The sequence below is a fragment of the Idiotropiscis lumnitzeri genome, chromosome 4 (assembly GCF_059441095.1).
Source record: "Idiotropiscis lumnitzeri isolate Australia: NSW breed Sydney's pygmy pipehorse chromosome 4, RoL_Ilum_1.0, whole genome shotgun sequence".
Classification (NCBI taxonomy): Eukaryota; Metazoa; Chordata; class Actinopteri; order Syngnathiformes; family Syngnathidae; genus Idiotropiscis; species Idiotropiscis lumnitzeri.
In genome coordinates, this window is record NC_142394.1 from 29597340 (window position 1) to 29623249 (window position 25910).

The 25910-nt window shown below is 47.1% G+C and overlaps 1 protein-coding gene across 2 annotated transcripts; it reads left to right on the forward strand.

Moving 5' to 3' along the window:
- The first annotated feature begins 305 nt into the window (after positions 1 to 305).
- On the forward strand, positions 306 to 25604 carry kirrel1a (kirre like nephrin family adhesion molecule 1a). 2 transcript variants are annotated; one of them, XM_088294097.1, is made up of 15 exons: positions 306 to 614; positions 12351 to 12500; positions 14514 to 14663; positions 14797 to 14954; positions 15026 to 15176; positions 15301 to 15406; positions 16200 to 16348; positions 16446 to 16573; positions 16681 to 16807; positions 16894 to 16994; positions 18570 to 18786; positions 20066 to 20173; positions 20429 to 20556; positions 20723 to 20836; positions 22118 to 25604. In XM_088294097.1, the coding sequence occupies exons 1-15, from the start codon at positions 566 to 568 to the stop codon at positions 22781 to 22783; spliced, it is 2502 nt and encodes an 833-aa protein (XP_088150223.1). In that variant the 5' UTR covers positions 306 to 565; the 3' UTR covers positions 22784 to 25604. The 2 variants fall into 2 exon arrangements, with proteins under 2 accessions (XP_088150223.1, XP_088150224.1); XM_088294098.1 differs by having other exon boundaries at positions 20759 to 20836.
- The last annotated feature ends 306 nt before the right edge of the window (positions 25605 to 25910 follow it).

The window sequence follows — 25910 nt, forward strand, 5'->3', positions numbered from 1 at the left end:
ATAGTGTGAGATTATTTTGTAGTTTTCCTCATTCCCTTTGGTTTTGGCTTAGTAAAGTGGCTCTTTTATAAGTGCATTCAACATTTTATTATAACAAATGCAATATATTAAGAGCACGTATTCTTTGCGTATGTATGGATTTCTTTTTTCGTATTAAAAATAGCTGGCTAGGATTTGCGCATATGTAACCCCCTCCCATCAGGATTTAAATTGCCCATCCCAGTTCTACATATTCAATGTTTTCACTTTTACTTTGAAGGCTACTACCGGAAACGACTCGTCAATCTTTTTTACTTGACGTCGATTGGTGCGCAGCAGAAAGCGGACTGCCACCACAGAGGGAAGAGGAGACGAGAGGCCAGAGGTGGAGGGGGAGAAGAAGAAGAAAAAAGCAGCGGAATGGCTTAAAAGCCGAGTGCGAGCTGACAAACACCGAGGACGGGAAACTGCTGCTCTTGTTCATCTTTCTCATTCTCTCAATGTCCCGTCCAGCCCTGACTTTTTGATGCCGTCCTCACGGAGTTTTGGCCCAATACTGGACTTCTTCTTACTGGTGGGCTGAACCATGCAGAGGCTGCTGCTGCTCCTCACTTTGCTGCTGACTTTACAAACTGGTAAGGATGCGTTTTGCGAAATGAGACGAGGACAAATTGGCGCACACCAATGAGGTTCTGTTGGTATTCGGCGTGACGTAGGTTGGGGGACGAGTGTGGGGGGTTTGTGGGGAAAGGAAAAAGGCCACGCTTTTCTTCTTCTCTTCCTCCTTTCCTTTAATTCCTTTCTTTCTTTCTTTTTTTAAACCACGCGTGCCGATGCCCTCACGTTACATGAATGACCTTTGAAGATGTGTGAGTGATGCAAACCCCCCTCGTCGGACGCCGGGACTGACCGTGAACGTGACGCGAATGAGTGTGATTTATCAGCTGTGCTTGGCTTGTCACTGTTCTCTCCTCTCCTCTCTTCTCCTCTCCCATGTCCTTACGTGCGCGCACCTCAAAACGCGCCCCATCGAAAGCCTCAGCATCCACCGGGAACCCATTTGAAGCAGTCGTTTTCCTTTTTTTTTTTTTTTGTACCTGTGGTGGTAGCAGGTATTTGATAATCACAGTTGCTAGGAGACAAAGGCTGCGAGGATGAGGAGCACATAAATGCAACCTGTTTGATGGAGGTGCCAATGTGTGTGCCATTGTCTACCGTCGTAGGTAGAGGGCGAGTGGGGGTGTGGAGGGTGCAGGGGGGGGGGGTGTAAAGAGGCGTGTTCTGTTAAGGGATGATGTCACTGAGTCTGCCACCTGAATTGTGGAGGGTGTGCTAGGTGTAGCAACCGCCCATGTCATTGAATCCACATTTGGACACGTTCCTTTTTCAACAGTGCCACACACACGAGCCTCTTTGTTCACGTCACATGTTTTTCCGCCCTTAAGTCCACATGACAATCACACACACACACACACACACACACACGCATTGTCTACAAGAGTGTCATCCATTATCACTCTCCAAACACACACGTTTGCCCTCCTGCGAAAGCCGAATGACGCTGGGACGGCGTCGTGCAATGTTTCATGAGCTGCAATTTGAACACACAAGCAAAAAAAAAAAAAAGCCTGCCCGAGGCTTATTAATGATAGGCTGGTTATGAGCGGAACGGCTCATTATTTGGAAGTTGTTACGATGCGATAATACGGCCGTGATGGATTCGACGTCGCCGGCCTTGAAACGACATACAAGGTGAGGAGCCGTTTATGTGTTCCTGCATAATCAATTAGGGCAAACGTACTTGTGTTGAACACTTTTAAGGACTAGGAGGAGGTTTGACCTGCGGTGCTGCGCTGAGGGCGCACTCAAATGCTGACAAAGGTTCAAAACTGTAGGTGTGCTTTTTTTTTTTTTTGTGAGCCTCACGTGTCTTGTTTTCTGATTATAGTTTGGAGAGGGCACTTAAGAAGACAAAGGCTGAGAATAATGTGGCAGAAGGTTGAAAAGATGAGTGTTGAGCCTTTTCTTTGGGCATGAGGAGCTTCCAAAAAACTGTACTGGTTCAGCCAAGGTGATCAGAGAGGCAAGCAGGAGCGTACTTGCGTCTTCTGGTCGGAAAAGGGAGAACGAGACTCCATGGTTGAACCTTTTAAAGCAGTGCTTCTCAAATTGTGGGATGGGCCCCCCCTGGGGGGGTGCGGTGCGTTGCTGACGGGCCCCCCCTTGCATTTTCAATATTTTATATGGAAGCGTCCAGATTTCATTTGCATTTCCCCCCAAGTTTGTCCCTGAACCGATTGTGACACCAACTTGGTTCCGTTGCGTCCGAGGCCTTTCGCTCTGAACGCCAGATGTTCAGTCAAGGTAAATCCGATTTTCAACGGGAAACTCCCGACTCAAGTTAGATAATCGATCATCAAATGTGTGGTCGAGACTAAACCAACAGCTCCGAGGGTTTTTAAAGCCCCGATAATGCGATCGTGTTTGAAAGGCCGAAGGCGATCGAAGTTCTAAAAAGAAAGAGGCGAAGGAAAACAACACGTCCCCTTAAAAAAAGGTTTCTTTATGCAGAGCCCCCCCAAGCAAGAGAGGCGCACTTAATCACATCTGACTGAACCTACCGGCCTGGTTCACCCCCGTCCCATCCCACCCCCGTTCCACACGCGGTCACGTTCTGTAAATCGGACCCCATTTTGGGACGAGGTGGATGGTTGACGGGCAGGTGGGTTGCGTGCGATTAGACGGAGGTGGCCGAGCTTTGGTGGAGGGCTCCATTGAGAGGGGGTGCAAGGGCAAAGAGAAGCGAGTTGTGTGTGTGTGTTGGGGGGGGCAGTGTGGGGGGGGGTTGTAAAAGAGAAAGGGTCCATTACTCGAGCTCGACCGCCCCCTCAGTGAGGCTGCTCATTCACATAGAAACATGTTGCGATTGCTTCTTCAAAGGCGGCGTTGCGCCGTAATCGCCACCATGGGCCGCGGCCCCGTTTGCCTGAGTTACTTGTGACATTCCCCTTTTTGTTTTTTGTTTTTTAATGCTTGGGCTTCTTTCTTTCTTTCTTTCCCCTTACGCCCCCACTTCTCTTTCCATCTACCCCTTCCTCTCCGCGGCCCTCTAATAGGTTCCAGATGTGTTTCTTGCATTCCTCTGGTCGGTGGAGAGGGGAAAGAGGAGACAAGGGGGTGGGGGTGGGGGCGTTATGAGATGGGGAGGGGGATTGGCTAGCCCAGAGACGAAGCATATGAATTAAAACTGGGAGCGCATGATGAGAAAAGAGCACGAGAAGTCTGGCGGTGGAGCGCAAGTGCAAGTTAAAAAGGAGAACGGGAGATTTTAGTTGCGCAATTATTTATTTGGGGGGGGGGTAATGGTCCTGTAACCTCAAAAAGTTGTTCTGGTCTCCTCCCCTTTCTCTCCACCGCCTCCCTCCGCAGGAATGCAGTTGACACTGATGATGTCACTTCATCAGCGGGGAGGGGAGAGGTTGGAAGGGAGAGAGCGAGAGGCAGTCGCCGATTTGTCTCGCTCCATCCATCTTCCCCTGACGATAACATTCGGGTCAGCCGTCCACCCAAATCACTTCCACACTCGCCCGCCGCGTATCACAACAGCCCACGGGGGGGGGGCGATGATTGCGCAACTAATAAACGAGCGAGCGCTCCCCATCATCGACGGTCATTAAAACGATGTCGTGCACATGCTTTTATTTATTTCTTTTTTTCCTGTCAGATGCGGCCCTCGTTGACCGAATCATGCCCGGGAGGTCGCGCGTACCTTGATTTGAACTTCCTGATTAATTCACTTTCCCGTGTTTTTGTCATCTCCAGTTTTGTTGAAAAGCCCGCATGCCGTCGGAAGTACGTCGACCTTACAAAGGCCTCGCACAAATGCCGCCGGCTCCTTGGAAATCGGACCCACGATAAAAATCACATTTTCGTCTCAAAAGGTGCCGCATGCGGTTAGGAATCCAGGGGGATCGTTTCTGGATGGGAATGTCAAACAGGAAGTGGCCTCCCTCAAACTCTCGGTCGTCCCCTGAGTGTCACATTACAGGATTACCCGCAAACTCTTTCCATTTTTATAACCGCTCCCGTACAAAGTGCTTAATCCTAATTTTCCTGATCGTCAACATCCTGGCCACAGAAATCTGCTCCGGACCGATTCGTTGCCGCAGTCAGCTAAGTTTGTGTCGCTAATTTCATTCCTGGGGCGTCACAAGACGTGGCGAGTGGCGGCGTGCGCCATCTTTGACTTTGAGCTGGCTTCCATCAGCAAAGAGGCTCTCACCTTGAAGAAGGTTTGTTGCGGCGATGTTGGCAAGACTCGCCAGACGAATATTCTTGCGCCGCTTCAAAAGGTTGGCGAGGTCGAGGCCCCGGGCTTTTATTGGCTGCCCCGTGACGGATGACATTGCAACTAGCGACAGTACATACCAATGGAATTAGATTGCGCTGGATTAAATTAAAGCGGACCTTGGAAGAGATCATTTATCGACGGCATGTCGCTTGTAAAATAGTCACGCTGTGCTCCGCGTCGCGTTGCTCTCTGATGTTGGCTTCGCGCGGCGGTACGGTGGCTTTAGAGCTGGGGTCACCAACATTTTGGAAATGAAAGCCACGTCGAGGTCACTCATTGATTACAAAGGCCGACCCGTTCCATACACACTTCTGAATTCATCCATAAAATGATCCAAAAGTTTCTTATGAGGTCGAAAAAGGCAATTAGCATTACGCAACACATCTAAACGCGTTTACATTTTCAAATGATGTCGTATCTTTTGGGAGCTAATTTTAGAGGAACCGATCCATCCGCTAGCCGGCAAGTTGATAATGTTGTGTTGATTTTTTTTTTTTGGGGGGGGCTTCTCGTCTTCCAATCCGGCAATTTAAAGAGGACTTTTCAGAACGGTCTAATCTGCACTTTATTTTGGAGTCAGCCAGTCCTCCATCAAGTGTCTCCAGTTGGTCCAAAATACTGCTGTTCGCCTCCTCGCTGTAGCTCGTAGGAGGGAGCTCATGACGCCGATCCTGGCCTCCCTTTAGTGTTCATTTCAAGACTCTTTTATTCGTCTTCAAATTTTGAAATGGATCTCTCTGAGCTCCTCCACCTCGACGTTCCTGCCTCATGCCTCAGGTCGGCGGAGCGGACGACTAAGCGGAGCCGCAGAGGGGATCCAGAATTTTCAGTTTCTGGTCTTTCGTTCTGTTAGGACCCTCCGTTAAACGTTAGGCTCGCCCCCTCTCCGTAGGTCTTTAAAATTCTCCTCAAAACCCCAAAACAAATCTAGCCATCGCTAACTGCAAAGCAGATTTTTTTTTTACGTACTCTCAAACCGGTGCACATGAAGACAATGACGTCAATCGCATTCTAGTCGATTACAAAAACCTCACGTCATTCAACCTGTATGAGCTCCTCGCGGGCACCATTTTTATGCCCCCCCCCGCTCCAAAGTGACTTTCGGGACGGGTCGCTGCCCAAAATCAATCGGGAACCGCCACTGCACGCTATCGATTCACGATGACATCAACCGTGGCTGCCAGCCACGCCGCTTCGTGCGTTTACATCTGCCTCGTTCAAGCGTGTCCAAAGCGCGGCCATTGTTAGGGTTGCCCTTGGTTACCGCAGAGTCGTCTTTGTCAGCCATCGGCCATGCTGACTGCGAAGCGCTCGCGGATTACCAGCGGCTGGTCGGCTTTTCCTGAGCTCCGGCATATTCGTGCTACAAGTAATGTGTCAGATGCATCGTCGCCAAATTATCATATTATCCTCCAGTGATCCTGGAGTTGCCATGGTCACACTTTCTATCATTGTGTCAGTGGTCCTCACGGGCTGTCACCATGGTAACGACAGAGGTTTACCCCGCACACATACTGTAGCGCTCTTCAGTATGAGAGGAGCCCTAAAGAATGGGCGGGAGCCACACATGCCGTCATGCTATTAAAATGTGCGGTCCCCCCCCCTTGCAGGGCTACAGCAACCATTTTGATTGTGTTAATAAAATTAAAAAAAAAACAACAACAACAGAGGTGAAAAGGTAGTAGAAAATAAAAGGTAGTCGGAGGACAAAAGGGGATGAAAAGGGAATGGAGTCGTTGACAAAAGACAGAGAGGGAGAGGGGTTGCCGACCGCTTGTAAAGGGGAGGGCTGCGAGGTAAGATGACAGAGGAAAGGAGCGTGCAGGCGGACAATGCGGCAAACAAAAGACACCGGCTTTGTCCAAAACGTAACGCCACCACCACCACCACCACCCCTCGCCAAAAATAAATTGCACACACACACGCACGCACACAAGTGTCACCTCAGTGTTTTGAATGAGCACAGTAGGTCGCCTCCCTTCACTGCACCCCTCCCCTCCACACACACTCCACATCCTCGGCTCCCCATTATTGCATCCCCATATAGCGTCGCCATGCCGATGAGTTATAATGGCCTTCCAGGTGGGAGGCCATATTGTGGAGGGGACATGTGCTCGAGTTCCTCGATCCGGATTAACACAGGCTGAAAGTGCATGTCTTGAGGTTTTCACGAGGAATTGTGTTCTTACTTTATTCTGCGGAACTCGCTCGAGCAAACTGTGAATGTCGTATGGTGACAGTCAACTTCACAAATAGAGAGCATTTTTCGGCTTCAAATTGTTGTTCAAGTTGAATGTCAAATTAAGCATAAAAAAATGTGAATTGCACATTACGTATTTAAAACAACCACGAATTTTGCTAGCTTAATGCTAACATAGATGCTAACACCATAGATGCTAACGATTAGCTTCAATAGTTGTGGTGCGATATTTGCAGACAAATATTTTTGGACAACCCCTGGAAACAGAGGATATCAAAATCCAGCCTTACGTTCTTTATCCTCTGATCAATATGAATTTAAAATGTAATGCAATATTATAACATCTTTGATTGGCTTGTTCCCCACCTACTGCCACAAGACAACTGGAATAGACTCCAGCACGTCCGCGACGCTCGTGAGGAGAAGCGACTCAGATAATGAATGAATGGATATTTTCATGTGCTGCTCTTCTTAATAAGTAAAATATTTTTTCCCGGAGGCTAAAACAGATTCATGGCATTTCCATTCATTTCAATGAGGAGAGATAATTTGAGAAATGAACTTCTTATATCAAGGCACCACTTTGTATGGAGAAATGAGAAATAGATTAATTGCACGCGTACTTTCGGTATCCAGTAGAAGAGCATTTTAGGGCCTGATGTGGGAAACATTTCAGATAACCGGTTAATCGACAATTTATTACCAAAAATAAAATTATGTAATGAATAAAATTAATTTTTGGTCTGCTTACAATAATAAGGATATAAGTTACAAGAAGAAAATTTTTTGGGGGGGCAGGGTGGGTAGAATGTTTGAAAGTCATTATCTTATCTTCTAGCGAGTTAATGCTGCTAGAATTTGCCCAATTTCTGCTGATTTGCTAATATTGGCCGATTAATCGGTCACTAGAGCGAAAGATGAAGGAAGATTGAATATTTGTACTAAATAATATTTGGAAATGGATTTATTTTTAAGAATGTGCGCCTTTCAGTCATTTCTGACCTTAGTGGCTTTGTTTATAAATTTGTGCACGTTGACCATTGCCGACGATTTGGCGCCGCATCCATCGACTCGTCATCCTGACGATGCGACGCTCCCGGTCAACATGTACACAACGAGGGGGTGACTCGGTGGCGCCTGACGTCGAGGGCTGCAACTTTGTCCCGAAACAATGATGTCATCCTCCTCCACGCCGCCGTCTGCGCACCTCCGCGTCTCTTTGTTCTCCGTTTTCCACAGCAGCCGCCGCACGCCGAATCGGGCAGATCACAGAATCGATTTGGAGGGGAGGGCCGAGTCTGGTTGGCGATTCATCCCAGACACATTGGGAGTGTTTCGCCAGCCACCAGATGCGCTCGTCAACACACCGGTGCGCCCAACTTTTTGGGTTGGCTAATTTCCGACGTCATCTGTTGCTATGGTGACCCGAGCCTGTAAACCAGCCAAGACTTGGGATTGGATGGGGAGGGGCAAGCGAGGGACAGGCGGAGGGGGGGGGGACTTTGTTGGACGGTGGCAGGGAGGCGGCCAGAGACAAAGAGGATGCGACGGATGCGTAGGAATCCACGCGAGCGGCGTTTGACTCTTACGGAGAGCGAGGTGACGCAAGGCTGGAGAGGAAGGCTGAAATCAAGCGAGCGTTGACATTTGCAGCACAGCGTCGGGGTATGCGGGGGCAAATCGGCAGCACGCCGGCTAAAAATAGCGCCAGATGTCTTTGCATGCATCTGCTGTACCCTCTTGTTAGTTTTCAGGCACAAGCGGACACGCCGTTGTCTCGCTCGGAGGCCAAAGCGCCCGTGGCCTCGCACTAATGTGAGTCACCTGGTGATGGCGTGCTGACGTTGGGTCGGGTTGAGTTGACAAGCTGTGGCCGGTGTCAAAATGATGCTCACGCTGGAGACGACCGGGACGGAGGAACTCCAAAATATGTCTCCCGAGACACGCGTTTGTTTTTATTTTCATGAGGAAAACTTTGAAAAACAAGCAAAAATGTCACCAAAAATACATCCATTTTTTTTTTGCTTCGATTTGCAAACAAAAACTTGCTGTATTCTTTGTCCTCTGCGAAGAATGTCTAGATGGTGTACTGACCCGCTGTTCAGTGTTTATTTGGTTTCTTTTTCATTTTTTCATGTCCAGTACAATCCAGGTGTGGACAATTCTCATGATAACAAAAATAGCTCAGAACAGTTTCTTTGACATCTGTAGCCGTCAATGGCAGTGAACGAGTAAGATTGGATATTTAGTGCAATTTTTTTCTTAATAATTGGCAATATATGGATGGCATTGTGCAGCTCAAAATTGAAGCATTGCATGTTTCCGTCATGATACACATTTTGTGGTATCCAACATTAAAAATGAACATCAATCTTGTGCGGTTAATTGGCAAATTGTGTGAGAAATTCATATATTTTTGTAGAATTTTAATCTGTACACAAATACTTTGAGAATAACAAATGAAAAAGTATTTGTCGGCTGCAATCCCTTAGTGAGTTTTTACGAACAGACTTTTGAAAGGCAGAAAAAAAATTGAACAAGAAATTCAATTAGATTCTTTAGACTCCATTCTATTGTGTTGTATTAAATCATATTTGCCCTAAAAAAAAAAAAATGGAACAGATTGATGGCATTGCTATTCATTTCAATGAGGAAAGACAATTTGAGCGACAAACCACAACGTTGCGTTTCCCCGATAACAAACTCAAATCATTTCTGTCACCAATTTCACTTCCCCTAAAATGACCACGTTTGATGGCCGTAAGAAGCAGCAAACCGCCTGAACGTGTCGATTACACGTTTGGGCCCGAGTGCGGTCGTGTTTGCGTGTGTCCACAGGAAGTGGCTCGCCAGCTCGCGGCGGCGGCGGCGACGACGTGTTTTTTAAAAAAAAATTTTTTTATGTGTACGCGCGGTCACAGTCGCAGTTGTGCGCGACCTCTCTGTGTGGACGGGGAGCTCCGGTGGTATCTTGGGGATGAGTGACTCACGGAAATCAGGACACACTCTATATTTGTCGCTGCAGCATAACCCACATAATGAAAGACTACAAGTTCCCTTGCGCTGCTCCCTGTGCCTCGATTTTTAAATTTTTTTTTAACACCTTTCATCCAACACACTAACAGATAGTCGGTGTGTGGTGTTGACAAGTGTTAAGTGGATAATCTGGAAATCAGAAGGCGAGGAGCACATGTTTAAATGAGTCAGTCGTTTTCGGTGCAGATTGTTCATCCTCTGCCCGGGCGCATTCAGTTTGGATTACATTTGTGGTTTACTGTTGAGGGAATACCTCCAACTGGCCTCGCCGAGGTAGCTGAAGGGAGGATTTGCTTGGCCTCGAGCCGCCGTCGACTTTGCAGCTTCGTTAAAAAAGGGAGGGAAAAAAAAAATCCCGAGCTTGTATAAAATCGACTTTTTGTGTTTTTTTTTTGTTTTTTTTTTCTCGCTTCCCGTGCTGCCACGATTGTGATGTGTGCTGTGACCACCTTTCAAATCCAACCTTTTGTGTCATCCCGTGGATTTCAGTGCGCAAACGAGCAGCTCCTATTGTTTTTTTTGTTTGGTTTGTTCTCCTTTTTGGGCTCAGTGTTGAATTATTCGAGGTATGCATGCCGCAGAGCTCCATCTGCATCTGATTCCCTCCTCTCCGTTCTCCGTGTAGACTCGCACATCTTCTTTATCTTCAGAATATTAATGTGCGGCACTGTCAGAAGCTATTGTTGTGATCGGTGCGGGATTCTTTCTCTTTTTCTTTCGCACGACTGCCTTCTTTCGCATTAGTGGGCATAATGTACCTCGGCAAAATCACACCCAGTCTCCTCGAATATGCAATAAGGGAGCGGACGAGGAGAATAAGGACTGAGGGGTCATGAGTGCCGGTTGGGCGAGACATATGGCAGTTGGTTAAAAAAAGATTAAAAAAAAAAAGTGAGAGGGATGGGAGCCTTCAGAAAAGCGGCCTCGGAGGGAGAAGTGTGAGGGAATGGCCGGAGAGAAGCAAAGGAGGGAACGAGGGAGGGGGGTGGGGGTGGGGGGGCTGCGTTAGTGGAGAATTTGGTTGGCCGTTCAAATACAAGTGAAACGGCAACAGTGGGAGGCGATGAGAACAACTGAAGGAGGGAGAGATAAAGTGCCGGGGGAGGGGGGGCTGATATTTTAATGTGATGAACGAATTGTGACAGTGTGCCTCGAACCCCTTCCAACCAGCAAGGAGGAGGAACACAGAAATAGAAGGCGTTATGACTAAAAACTTCATGCATGATATGCATACACACACGCTCACAAAGTAGAGAGAGAGAGAGAGAGAGAGAGAGAGAGAGAGAGAGAGAGAGAGAGAGAGAGAGAGAGAGAGAGAGAGAGAGAGAGAGAGAGAGAGAGAGAGAGAGAGAGAGAGAGAGAGAGAGAGAGAGAGAGAGAGAGAGAGGAGAGAGAGAGAGAGAGAGAGAGAGAGAGAGAGAGAGAGAGAGATAGATAGATAGATAGATAGATAGATAGATAGATAGATAGATAGATAGATAGATAGATAGATAGATAGATAGATAGATAGATAGATAGATGTTGGGTTTTTTTTGTTTTTTTTTTCCTGTGTAATTGCACATCCACTACCGTCGGTGGCAGTGGCGCTCTTGTTGTCATAGTGTGTTAAGGGTGTATAAATATTTATTAATAAATTTATCCCTGCTAATTTACATGTCTTTTTTTGTTTTCTTTAATGTTGCTGAGGATACATTGTTGTGCCGAGGTGAAACAATTTCTGTGGAGCAATTTTATTCATAGTTGTGGCGGAGGGATGGTGGGGGGGGGGGGGTGTGAAATATTTTCCTCTTCCCAAGGGGGCGCAATAGAAAATAATTGAGATGCACATGAGACGAATATACATAGATACAAACGTGCGCACGCACACACATACACGCACACACATACATATATTTGGGCAGAGGAGAGGGAGGGGCTACAGTACCGTCGGGCTGCTCGTTTTTTGGACCGCGGGGGGAGGAGGCGGCGTGTACATTTGCACATCTCGTCTAATGGCTTCCAATCCAATCCGGTCCTGTTCATTTAGCACGAATGGCGGTGTAGTCGGTTCACCGCAGCACACACACACACAGATTCCTCGGAGCTAAATGAGGTCACCAAAAGAGTCCATTGTAAAGGCGAGAAAGCGTCATAAAGGCAGAATTTGTCACGTGGATTGCGTCTAGGAGACGATCGGAATGAGTCAATAATAACGAATTGCGCATCCTCCACGCTGTGCGGGAGTCGTGTCTCGGAGGGACAGCTAATTACAAGTTGTCATCACAAAGAGAGATACACAATGGCGTCTCTCTCTGTCTGTCTTTTCTTTTCTGAATTTTCCACATGAGGCGGTCACCGCGAAGCTGCAACACACTGCTTCGTCTGCCGGGGCGTAAAAGTGGGGTCCAGGCGAACGCACAATGATGGCCACTGTAGCTTGGGAAGCCTGCGAGATGACTCACGGGGAGGAATGAGCAAGAGGAGGGAGGGGGGGGGGGGCACACCAGGGGGGCGGGCTTCCCAGGCTTTGGTCGAAATAAGGAAGAAGGGAGATGAGAATGAGACCCAAGGCTGAAATTGCCTTTTGATATCCTCTTGACTGAGTCAACGTGAGACGCTTCGGCCTTTTTCTCCTGACTGAATTCCTCGCAAAATGGCCGAAAGCCAGCGCACGATCAAAGATGGCAATCACGACATTCCGTCAATTAGGCCCGAATAAAACCACAAGACAAAAATGCGTTTGTGTTGCTCGTCTGCCATTGTTGACAACTCACTCTAGTTTTTTTTTTTTTTTTCCTGTTCAAGTGTGGACCGCGAGGTTCTCCCAGGAGCCGGCTGACCAGTCGGTGGTGCGGGGCCAGCGAGTGATCCTGTCCTGCGTCGTCTTCAACTACTCGGGCATTGTTCAGTGGACCAAAGATGGGCTGGCGCTGGGCATCGGCGAGGACCTGCGGGGTGAGACGTTAAGCGTGCTGCGCGCCGGCCGCATGCGAACGAGAAGTGTCTCGCAAGGCTGCGAAATGGTTTGCGATCCGCGGCGCTCTCCGGACCTTTATGACACTCAATCAACTTGATTGCAAAGACATAAACCTCGCAGGCATAAAATGTCCGCGCGAAGTGTTGCATCTGGCCCAAACCATTTTTTATGGACTTTTCAAAGTCACCCTTGTAAGCTCACACTGCTTCAGATTTCTTGGACATGAAAGTGAAAATAAATGTCTTGTTAATTTGGCACACCACTGATAGAAATGTTGTTAACAACCCTGCCACATGCAAAAAAAAATAGAAAAAAAAAATATATATATATAAAATGTTAAAAATGGGCAAATATATCAAAGAAGGCTTTTAGTCGTGAAAAATCAAGCCGTTCTCTCTGCGGAATGCGCTTAAGCCACGCCCCCTGCTTAAACTCTCAACTGTCAATCAAATATCACGCCTTTCTTACGCTTACACATCTCTCGTTTGAGCAGCAACAATATATCTGTTTAACACCTCCACCTACTCGGCGCGTTAGTTTTACACTCCGAGACGACGAGGCGTTATAAACCACGGTCCGCACGCGAGCTGTTAAGTCAGACTTCCGTTTGTTTTTCCTTTGTCTTTGTGACGTGCATGCACTCAGCTGACAACGAGTCGCTCTAATTCATCCACGTCAGTATAGGCCTTGGTGCACACATTTGCTTTTAAATCCAATTTTTTAAAATTCAATTTCCCCACTGTTCACGCTTCCTCCTTTGTTCGCGCAACACGCATGTACTCACAGCTGACAATGAGGCGCTCTAATGCTGCCACGCCAACCGTGTTTAATGTATTTAGAAACACTCACCTTTAAATGTTTGTATTTATGAACCTTGTTTTCAAAGAGAAATCGCATCAGCCGTAAAATACACGACTATTGCTGGTTGTCGTTTTAGAGCGACGCTCGATGAGAGCGCACGGCCACCACTGTCGTTTTTGCGCATAAAGCAGACTTGTGTTTGTGTGCGGCTGCGTCTGTGCTTTTCATACGCTTTCTTGCCCTCCACATTAGACATGCAAATGCATGTCTAAACAAGGCGCACATGCACGTGCGAGCACAAGCAAGGACACACAAGGTTAGGAAGCGAGCCGCCTAACAGCGAGGCCCAAATTCTGGCTCTGGCACCGTCTCGCACGCCGCTTCCGTCTGGGCAGCAAATTGTGTGCACCACGCCGTGGAGTCAATCGGAGTGCTCCAAAAAGAGGAAATAAATACATTCCGGCTTGGTGACCGAGCGCGAGAATGCCACCTCTTGGTGAGAATGTGCAGCAGGGGCACAGCTGGCGGATGTGGGGAGGGGTGCGGGTTGTGGATTTTGTGCATGGAGGGAAAGGGGAAAGGCAATTGTTGGTGTCGATGGCGCAACGTGTGGAAGTGTGTGCGTCACACACTGAAAAATGTGGAATTGAAACAAAAAACTATGTCAAAAAAATGAAAAATCTAAATAATAATATTTCTGGTCAATTTAAAGACGCTGACATGTCACTAGTCGAGAGAATTCACTGGCATAGCCGTTTTAGAGCGCCTCGTTGTCCGCTGTGAGTGCAAGCACGTCAAGTGGAGAAGACGAAAAAGCGAGGCGGGGAAGGTGCGAAGTTTGACTTGACGGCCAGTGTGCGGACAAGAGCTTCAGACTCCAGTTGGCACTTAAGAGCGCCTCGTTGTCCCTGCATGGAAAAAGTCCTCAGATGACCTCAAATGCAATTTCACAAGAAGAAGAAAGAAATGTCCCCAGCAGACAAAGCGAAGGAATATTTTTCCCTTGACTTCAAATATTTCCCCTCGGATAGATTTGAGAAAACGTGTATGTGTGTGTGTGTGTGTGTAAGCATCTTGTTCTACTCTACAAGCCTTTTTAACTTGCCTTTGGCTAAAAGTGAATCATGTGACACGATTTGCATTTCAAATGACACGAGGTGAGCAAAACTGCTTACTGTGCGTTTCCCCAGCCTGGCCGAGGTACCGAGTGCTGCGGGTCCAGGAGTTGGGCCAGTACAACCTGGAGATCCTGTCGGCTGACCTGTCTGATGACTCCTTGTACGAGTGCCAGGCCCCCGATGCCGCCTTGAGGTCCAGGAGGGCCAAGCTCACCGTCCTCAGTAATTTTCTTCCCCATCATATCTTGTATTATCTTGGCATCGGTTTATGTGTGCAGTTTTTTCACTTGCATGCATTTAGCCACAATGTCAGTTTTTTTTTTTTTTTTTTTTTTCCCCCCAACCTTCCGTACAGTCCCCCCAGATGACCCGGTGATCGACGGCGGTCCGGAGGTCCTGCTCAACGCGGGGGAGTCCTACAACCTCAGCTGTGTGTCTCGGGGTGCGAAACCGCCTTCCATGATCGAGTGGCTTAAAGATGGACTGCCTGTAGACGGGGCGGTCAGTGCCACGGTGAGTTGCAATTTAAAACGCACACACACACAGACGAATTTGGTCTTTGACCCGCTCGGTGTTGACTTCAGGAGGTTCTTCCAGACCGTAAGCGAGTGACAACGCGCAGCTTCCTTCCCATCCACCCCATCGACACAGACACGGGGAGGAACTTCAGCTGCGTGGCTTCCAACTTGGCGGCCCCCGTGGGCAAGAGCACAACTGTTACCCTCAATGTGCACCGTAAGCATGCTAACAGCAAAATAAAAAAACCAGACAAGCAAGCAACACAAAAATAATCTGTTGATGTGTGCAGCTCATTTTGAGCCAAGCAGTAAATGTGAATTTTGCCATCTCTGTGTCACAGACCCACCAACAGTGACTTTGTCTATCGAACCTCGCTCCGTCCTGGAGGGTGACAGGGTCACGTTCACTTGTCAAGCCCACGCCAATCCTCCTATTATGGGCTACAGGTCAGTCCCTTTTGCACTTATGGAGTGCCTAACCAAGATCTGGCTTGCGTCCTCTCACGATACTGGGAAAAAAAAAGACTTTAGTAGAAGTAGAAATACTGATTCATCTCCTTTATTTAGGCTCTGAAATGTACAAAAGTCATAACTATACGTTAATTTCATTCATATAAAACATCATTGGGCCAGCTAGCAAGCTAGCAAGCTAGCTTGCGTTGGCTCAGGCTTTATGTGATCAAAACTACTGTAAAAAAAATAAAAATACTTCAGCATTAGTAGAAAAGCTGATCCAACTCCTTTACTTAGGCTCAGAAATGTACTGTAATGTTATAAAAGTGAGAGTTAGACATTAATCTAAACTCTTGATCATAGAAAATATCGTGCTAGCTAGCTTGCGCTGGCTCAGGATTTTATGCTCTCAAACAAGCTAAATGACCTCATGCTAACATACTGAGTGGATTTTTTTCAGATCAGAGTGAGAATCTTTGAGGTCTTTTAGTCTTAGATGAATCGTTCATGGAGCCAACAACAACATCAAACAATTCTTTTGAATAAAACTATCGATGGCAAATACCTTCAAATCAGTTATGTTTACATTCCACATTTTTTTCCACGTTATAAATCCCTCAAGATCTCATTCAATCGCAATCCCGACTGCGGTTGACTTTTTAAAAATTTTTTATTCATGTCTTTTTTACACTGTGGTTGAAAAAAACTAACAAGCCTATTTTGACGAGCTAAGGGGTTCAACGTACTGGTTAACGTGAACAAGCTGGCCCCTCCCTCTCTCCTTTAGGTGGGCCAAGGGTGGCGTGGTGCTCCAGGGTGCCAGGGAGAGCGTGTTCACCACCAAGGCGGACCACTCCTTCTTCACCGAGCCCGTCTCATGCTTGGTCTTCAACGCCGTGGGAAAGACCAACGTCAGCATCCTCGTGGACGTTCACTGTGAGCGTCTCAACGGGCTCCGCTTATAACATGCTTACTTTAGCGCCCTGCGTTCACAACCTCTCCTTTTCCGACTCGGGTTTTCCCCTCCCTCCAGTTGGTCCCATTCTCTTGGTGGAGCCTCAGCCCAAAACGGTGGACGTCGACTCTGACGTCACCCTCAACTGCAAATGGGCGGGGAACCCTCCGCTCACTCTCACATGGTTCAAGAAAGGTTCGAACATGGTAAGAAGAACAAATGCTCAAGTTCGAACTGAATGACAAATGAATGTGAAATAAATCGAGATGCGATTGCCTTGTAATGGAGGAATCCGACATCCACTCGCACACAGGTTCTGAGTAACGGCAACCAACTGCACCTGAAGTCGGTGAGCCAGGCCGACGCAGGCCAGTACGTTTGCAAGGCCATCGTGCCGCGGATCGGCGTCGGAGAGACCGAGGTCACGCTCACTGTTAACGGTCAGGAAACCATTCAAAGCATTTCAAGGTCCACATCGGCCTTCTTTCGGATTATAACCTCGAACGTGTTTCCTACCCTCGCGCAGGCCCGCCCATCATCTCCAGCGAGGCCATCCAGTATGCCGTGCGAGGCGAGCGCGGCGAGGTGAAATGCTACATTGCCAGCACACCGCCTCCGGATAAGATTGTAAGGAACTTCAATGAGAACTTTCCAAATTGGAGTGAAAGTCTCGGGTTGTTTGGGGGTCTTCGTACAACGTCGTGGTTGGTTTTTTAATTTTCTTTTTATTTTGCTAGCTTGTTTTAATGTCAGCGTAATGCAACTGGGACAATTAGCATCTTGACATGTGTTCAGTGTCGGATGTAACAGAGAGAAAGATAAAGATGTCCTTTTTTAGTCCCACAATGGGGAAATTTGAGGAATGCGGTAACTCTTCAAAATAAAATATTTTTCAGCCTCGACGAATAAATAAACCGAAAGTACTGCAAGTGTTTTCTTTCATCGGCCCGGTCCAACGTGCCCCATGGACCGGTATCGGGCCGTGGCCCGGTGGTTGGGGACCACTGCCTTAGGGTACAGTTCATTTCAGGGGTGGGCAACATTACAAAAATTCGACCAAACGTGATCAGTTTTAAGTTGTTATGACACCGTCCGCCACTAGATGGCAGACATCTCCTAGTCATTTTTTTTCCTGTTAAGAAGAACATAGAGACGCTGTCAACCAAAATTGATTTTCGTGACATTTTAGAGTCACTCAAGTTGATGGAGACACACGGCAGTAAAACTAACAAGAATATTCGTACAAAAGTCAAGTCAAGTATTCGTGTTAACGTCGAATTGAAATTTGATGCGCAAGATAATGTAGACGGAATCGGAATTTTCGCGACAATAGTTCATTTAAAACAAATTATACTTCCCATTCCTGTCCTAGATTATTGCTCCCGCTTGTTTGTTTAAACTGCATTCCGGGTGAGGAAACCGAAGACACTTTCGAGTGTTCCTGACCCAACCGACGCTTGCACAAAAAGAAGCCGTATGCGGGGGGGTGAAGGTGAACAATTTGGTGCTGATCCAAATCCGGATTGTTTGGCCTCGGGGAATGTCTGTGCCCTACAAAAGTGCCATCTCCAACCATTACACGCTCCTGCTTTTAGGCACTGGCCTTTCTTCTGTGGGAAAGGAAAAAAAAAAAGATTTCTCCTCCATCGCCATATATCAACAAACCAACACTAAGCCGGTCCACTTTTAGCTCGTGCGTCAGAAAAGCGTCCCGGATGCTTTCTCCGCTCAGCTGCATCACACGGCCGTCGCCGATCCTTGACGGATGCGTCCTGACTGGCGGTGCGCTCCCCTAATGCGGCCGCCGCAACTTGGGACATGAAAAGATTTATAAAATATAAAAGGACGGAAGAGGGGAACAGTTGTCCCAGTAAACGCCACTGCCGGGAGAATCTCCTTCTCGGGAACAAGTGGGCACATTATGGGAACATGTGGGCTTATGCATAATTAACTGGCCTGGGTACGGTATATGCTGAATAATACAGCTGCTTTTAGTGGCTTTAAAGATGGAGGACGTGCACAAGTCCCCTCACCCCACGCTTGCCCCTCTGCGTGCTGTGTGATTCTATTTGTCACATGCGCATGCATGTCATTAGATAAAGAGGTTACGCTACTCTAGCATGAAGAAATGGGCGCTATACCGGGTGATCTTTCGCTTCCCCGCATCCGCGACTCATAAACCGAGTATGCCATGGCGTGCAGGTGTGGGCGTGGAAGGAGAACGTGTGGGAGGAGGAGAAGGGCACGCTTCTGGAGCGCTACACGGTGGAGCAAAGCCGAACGTCGGCCGAGGGCGGCGGCGTCCTCTCCACCCTCACCATCAACAACGTGATGGAGTCCGACTTCCTGACCTCGTACAACTGCACGGCCTCCAACTCCTTCGGGCCCGGCACCATGATCATCACCCTGGAGGAGACCGGTGCGTTGAAAAATAAAGCTCTTTACGCATTCATTTATTGCTTGTGTTTGTTAAAAAAAATAATAAATACATGGGAAGAGGACGGTGAAAAAAAATAATTGCAAGATTGAGGGGGGGGGGATCACAATTGGATTATTTTTCAAAATCGAACTACATTCCTCACTGAAATGAATGGAGTTGTCATAACTGTGCAAAAACAAACAAATTTAGTGTTTGTGTTCTTTTTAAAAGGGGAATCACTGGGCATTGTAAAAATGAAGTGTAATAACTAGAGCTGTCACAAATGACTACTTTGCTAGTTGACTAGTCGCCAATGGTAATCGCATTTAGTCGACCGATCGGAACATACCAGCAAGCCGCTGTTCTTATTTAATCATCATTAGTTTGCAGCTGGAATTCTTTAAGGTATATCCAAATGAAAAACAACAATTATAACGAGCGTAAATTCAATTTTGCAGCTTCTACCAGCCTTCCTGACATCTTAAATAAATGATGGTGCGACCGAATCTGAAGGCGATGCTGTGGCCTTAAAAGTTTTTGTTGTAAATATTTAGCGCATTTTTAAATGGAACTAAAAACTATACACTATGGAAATCTGTAAATCTGTAAACACAAAAATAATTATTTCACTCTTCTCAGTCATCAAGCATTTTTGTTAAATGTAGAAAATAGTGACATCAAATGAATAAAATCAGGAAAAGGCACTGTGCTGAAGAAAACTAAAATAAACTCTTGTGTTAATTTAATTTTGCTTTTATGTATCTTTAGGGCTACATAAACCCAAAATCTTTTGTTGACCAAATAATGCCTGTAATGAAAAAATCCTCAAACGTATTTATTTGCACTATCATGGAGCAAATTGTATTTAATTTGGTTAAGTGTGTTTTATTGTCTTTTCGATTTCTGTTACTTTGAGTCGGGCTCATAAACGCATCATTCTGCCTGCGAGTGTGGGAATGAGGGAGAAAAAAAATCCAGTCGTAGAACTTCTTGCTCTCGCAGGGAAGCGAGGATTGGGTCATTTAAATAGTATTTCATTGAAAATAAAAAGGCAAATAAGGCATTGGGAAAATCCAAATGACAGCTTGTGTTGTGATTGAGCCGCAACTATCGATGCTAACCGTTAGCCTGTCGTTGTCTGTTAGCATCAAGCTAAACTAAAACCTAATCTAAGGCAATGCTACGTGGTTGTTTTTAAAATTCTCTTTCCTGTATGAAGCCGTCGAAAACTCAAAATCACGCTGTTTCCTGACTAAAACGATCTTTTGTGTTATTTCAGAGGAAGTCCCAGTGGGGATAATCGCTGGTGGGACGGTGGGCTCCACCATCCTCTTGTTCATCTTCCTCCTGGTCCTCGTCCTCATCTTCTACCGGCAACGCAAAGGCAGTGAGTGGCACCATCTGCCAGCACCACGACAACATATGCCGCGTTCGTCACCGTTAAACAAACTCCTCCCGAAAAGCGCGACTCCCCGGCTTAGCTAAAACAAATTCAAACAAACTGGAAGAGTCCACCCCGGTAACACGGCAATAATGCTTTTGTATATCCAGTACAAATAAACTCTTTGGATGGATGCGGGCTCCCTGCGGATTGCACTCAAAACGTGTGGGCGTGCGTGACCTCGGCATGTTGTGCTTCCAGGTCGGCGAGGGGTCACGCTGGGGAAGCCGGACATTAAGGTGGAAACGATAAACAAGGAGAGCCACAGCTTGGAGGAGGACACGGGCAGCGTGTCCACGGCCTCGCGCATGGTCAAGGCCATGTACTCGGTGAGCTGTGCGCGTGCGTGTGCGTGAGTAACCTCGCGTCCCCGTGAGTGCTCCTTTTATTAACACCTCGAATTCCATTTTCCTCTTTTGTGTCACATTTTCGTTTGCATCCTTCCCTCACTTTCTTGTCTCCTTTTTGGTTTGGTTCTCCTCTTTGACCGTTTAGTTTCTCCCCTCTGTGTCCTTCTCTCCCTCCAATCAGCCCTTTAAGGACGACATCGAGCTCAAGTCGGAACTGCGCAGCGACACCCTGGACACCCGGCAGGAGTACGACCTCAAGGTGAGCGCTCCCCGTTTATTTTACACGCACGCCAAGCGAGACTTGTCATGAAACACAAGACCGAAGCGAAAGACAAGTTAAACCGACACGCGCACTTTCTGCATTTTGACCCTGTGGGCTTGGACCGAGGTAATGAATCGACTTGATTTTCATGGAGCTGTCAAAATGTTGCCCCCGCGCACTGCCAAGCCTCCAGCCAGAGGACCAGTCGGATCATTTTAAAGAAACGCCGACATGAATCCACCCTGGGAGGTGGTTAGATCGCCCCGACAACAGCCGGGATTTTTTTATTTCGGCTGCCTGAAGCATCAGCGCTGTGAAACGAGGGCCGGGTGAGGCGTCTGGTTACGTGAGAGATGATGGGATGGAAGATTCGTGTCAAGAATAGTCAGTCTTTCTGCACCGTGTTTGTTGGCGAGATTCCATTCTGATTCATGCACTTGAACTCAGGGGCGGTCCTAGGAGGAGTCTTAGGGCTGCTGCGCCACATGCCAAGGAAGACAAATTTTGGACATTTTAATCTATGGAGGGGAAGCGTAACATGTTTGGGGAAAGTCTGTGAAGTCCTACTTAGCCCTACTCGAATAATAGCATCATTTGTGACATCCTGGATGGACAAATAATACACAGAAAGACACTTACACAGTACTGAGTGAGTGTTGGACGACCTAGCTTCTCTCAAACGGCCCATCTTGAAAATGGCCTTGCAAGGGTATCTGCAATTAAATCCACACGTTTCCCTCCTTCGGCCATTGTGGTTTAAAAAAGTAAGAATATATTATTGATTTTCAAACGGTTGCCAGTTACGACTCCCGGGTGTGTTGATTCCGCTTAGCGCTGCCCCCTCACGAGTGAGTATCCAATCACAAGACGCGTTCATCACATTAAAAATAAAAACAGCGAGAAGGCCTTACTGTCATCAACTTGTGATCTGATTGGCTATCGCAACTGTCCATCAACGGTAAAAGCCCCCTTGAGACACAGAACAGACGCCCGCACGATTTTATCTGAAGGCCTCGGACGAATAGTATTGTGAAATCTGCCTAGCAACACGAGCTGTCTGAATTCTGATGAAACTCTCACCTAAAAATACAACACTAGTTTACAAAATGACATCAACGGGAAGAATATGATCGTTTTAGGCCAGCAAAGAAGGCCTTGAGCGCCCACCACTGCTGTATCCACAGAATCACGAGAAGCCGGCTTTTTGCTCTGCACAGATTTTTACGACTGACGTTGTTGCCCTGCATTCAAGAACAATTTTGATTTGTGTTTCCCAAGGATCCCACCAACGGCTACTACAACGTACGAGCTTCCACGCTTGACGAGGCCCGTCCCGCCTCTCGCTCCACCATGCACTACTCCGACTACCGCTCCCCCACCGGGACCCCCGGGGGGGCCGCATCCATTAGCGGCAGCAGCGCAGGAGGTTCAGGGGCCACGGCCAGCGGCGGAGGCCCCGGCCCGCCGGGCCCCCTCACCTCCCCGGGCCGCCCCCAAGCCTGCTACGACCCTCGCCCCCCTTCCAGACTGTCCCACATAAGCTACGCGCAGTTCAACACGTTCACCCGCGGGGGGCAGAGCCAGCAGGCGCCCAGCAACCCGGCCCCCACCGCGGGCGACTTCCCCGGCGACTGCAGCCTACTGGACTCCACCTCCCAGCTAGCGTACGACAACTACGGATACCCGTCGCACTACCAGACCTACCGGATGGGTTTCGCCCCATCCAGCCTGGCCCCGCTGGAGGCCGGCCCCTCGTATGAGATGTACGGGGTGGGATCGGGGGTTGCCGGTCCAGGGGTCGGCGTGGGACCGCCGGGCCCCACGCCCGCGGGCTCAGACACGGGACTGGGGAAGTACGGCAGCTCCACTCGCTTCTCCTACACGTCGCAGCACTCCGACTATTCCCACAGCCGACACACACAGAGGATGCAGACTCACGTGTGAAACCGACATAGCAGCACGAGGAGTGTCTTAGACATAGCATTGCAGCTAAAAAACCAACACACACATATTTACACGCACACACCAACACGCCCCAGTGAACAGATGCGGCACATGCACAGTTGGAGAGGAGCGTGCCCGAAAACGGAAACGCAAACGGGGGCGACTGCACACTGGCCAACGTGTTTGCAAACGGCAGCCGGGAGAGAAGAGAGCGGACGGCGCAAGTCACAATCACGACGAAGATGACGAGGAAGCAGCCACGACGGAGAGACGTTGGAGCCACTCTGGTTTCCGATGCCGGACGGCGTCTCCAGCCACGTTTCCATCGAGCGGCACACCTAAAAAAAGGCGAGATGCGAGACGAACTGCGCTCGATTGATTGGCAGTCCTTGCCAAGAAGGAAGAACTGGGCGGGGTTGTGAACCCGGCTGGAAGCGCAAATAAGAGAAATGTCTGACATGGTACATGTGATCGAGAGAAACCTCAGACCGTTGAAGTCATTTATGGCTGCCATTTTTCTTTCAACTTTTCCCATCATGCTTAATTAGTAGGGATGTTCAGTACCACTTTTTTTTTTTTTTTCAGACCAATACCAGTACGAGTATTCTCCGTTGCAGGCTCACCGATACCAAGCGCTGATACCGTTACAAAGCTCAAAGTAAGCCGTTTCACATCGCAGTTCGAGAGGCAAAACTTGCAAAAAAAAAAAAAAGCTTGGCTCGAAGTCGAAGGGAGCTCTGTGCTACTTACACCGCGGCAGCTAGCTAGCTAGCAACGAGCTTCGGCTGGCTACTAGTGCACTTAAACACGTTGCGGAGTCACTCCAAAGTCAGTGATCGTCGACATTGTGGTAGCGAATAATAAGCTTCATTTCTGACGAGTATCATTTTCACAAAGGGATGATGAAAAAAGACGGCGAAGCCACGCTAATTGCTAAGCTAACCCAAGAATGAAGAAACACCGGAATTCAGCGCACGGGTGATTTCTGACTGGAACTGCGTTAAAGCGGCGAACATTCAATTTTGAACGGCAACAGAGCAGGCAAATTAATACGTGTCAAAATTCACGAGAGAAAAAAGTCAAACTTGCTAAACAGAACCAGAACCGGAAATGAATTATCCTTAGTTGCCGTGTACTTTCAGCCAGGAGAAAATTGCCTAAAAGGTTAAAAGTATATTAAAATAGTATAAAATGATATCAGTAATGTTATCATTTTGTTTTTAAAACAGAGTCCCGAGTTTTCATTTTTAATTTTGACATCTGCTAAATAAATATTCGGAAAATTACATTACAGCAGATTTATTTATTTTTTTAATTAATTTAGCTGTGCATCTACTCAAGGAAAAACAATTGACTGCTACAAACAATCTAAAACTTTTGCGTCAGCTTGCTGCATTTAACTTGCAAAAAAAAAAAAAATTTCTCCACAAAATGAGAAAGTTGTTGCTCAAAGAAAATCACTGATTCTCAAAACTGCGCCACAAAGGCGAAAAATAATTGAAGCCGTGTAATCGTACTTATGAAACATGAAATTTCAATGAACACAATGACAGCTGATTCTCAACAAATACCTCTCTGTGTTTGTGAGACTCATTAAATCTTTTTTTTTTTTTTTTGCTTTAAGTATCGTTAGCTGGTATCAGCAACCTTGACGAGTACCGAGAGCTAAGACCGGTATCGGTGCGACGCCGATACCTGGTGTCGATACTCGCCCATCCCTACTTGTTAGCCAAGGGAAGTGGTTGTCAGTTGAAAGGTCATCATCCTTTTTGCACTTCATCAACAGTATTCATGCTTGGACGTCTCTCATCTACATCTGTCGTCTTTTTAATTTGCACACGTGACTAGAGCTTTCTATTCTATTTTTTAACATTACAGAATTATTTTTGTCAGTGTCAAACATGAAGTGATATGTTTGTATGGACCAAAACTTGGAGGAGTTGTGCCATCGAAAAAGGGTATACCAGTGTATAAAAAACAAAAACAAACAAACCTAGTGCCAAGTGTTCATATTGTTCTTCACCGTAGATCATGTACAGTAGATGCAGTAGAAGCTCTTTCTATTGGCAACTGTTGCTTTACAAAACCAGGTGAGGGACCTTGGGTCAGACTTTTTTATTTTTTTCCCCCTAGCTTGGGCCCCCCCCCCCCCTTACCCCGAGCTCTAAAACTAAAAAGACTGGTGCGGACGGTGAGAAAATACAGACGTGGGGTTTCGAACTGAGTGGCCTTATCGGGAGAACATTATCGTTTCTCATCGTCTGCCTGCCAAAAGGGCCGGAAGAGAATGTGTATGGAGAGGCTCCATGAAGGCTGTCTACAATATTGACATGTAGTAGTGAGTGCGTGTGGAAGTGTGTGTGTGTGTGTGTGTGACAGAGAGAAGTCAAGATGGAGTGTGTGGGCATTGGCACGCACATCAATTTGTACAGCGTGTTTGTATAAATGCGTGAATGGATACACGCATACTCCAAACGTGCCGCGCCTGACTCATGTGTGCGTGGGACTGCTGTATGCATGTCCATATGTATACAATACGTGTGTGTGTGTGTGTGAGTGTGTGTGTTTCAATATACGTCTGTATCATTTCGCTCACGATCTAGTACTTTTATACCTCTGGTAGGACTGTATCCTGTATTATTGTGTCTTTGAATTTAGAAAACCCCAATGTTTATGTTATTGTACTGTTCCGTAGCAGGAAAAAAAATGTTTCAAATATGTTATCGGACTTGTTTTTTTTTATTTCTCTACCTTCAATATTTTTTAAAAATGTATGTAATTATTTTTCCACAGTATTACATAAATAAAAGCACTGTTTTTTTAATAAAAAATGTTTGCCGTGTTTTGAATATCAGGCTATCGTATTATACAACACATTACTGTAACGTGTGTATATATATATATATATATATATATATATAACTCTCACCTAAAATACTACACTGGGATATAATATAACATGAATGCATATTAAATTAAATTAACTTTCATCATGAATAGGATCACGATTTCTTGATTTTTGGTTATGTTAGGCCAGCTGAGAAGGCCTTGACCCTCCACCGACTTACTGGAATGTACTACAATTGTGCGTGTACTAATGAACACTACCAATTGATGGCAGTCGCGT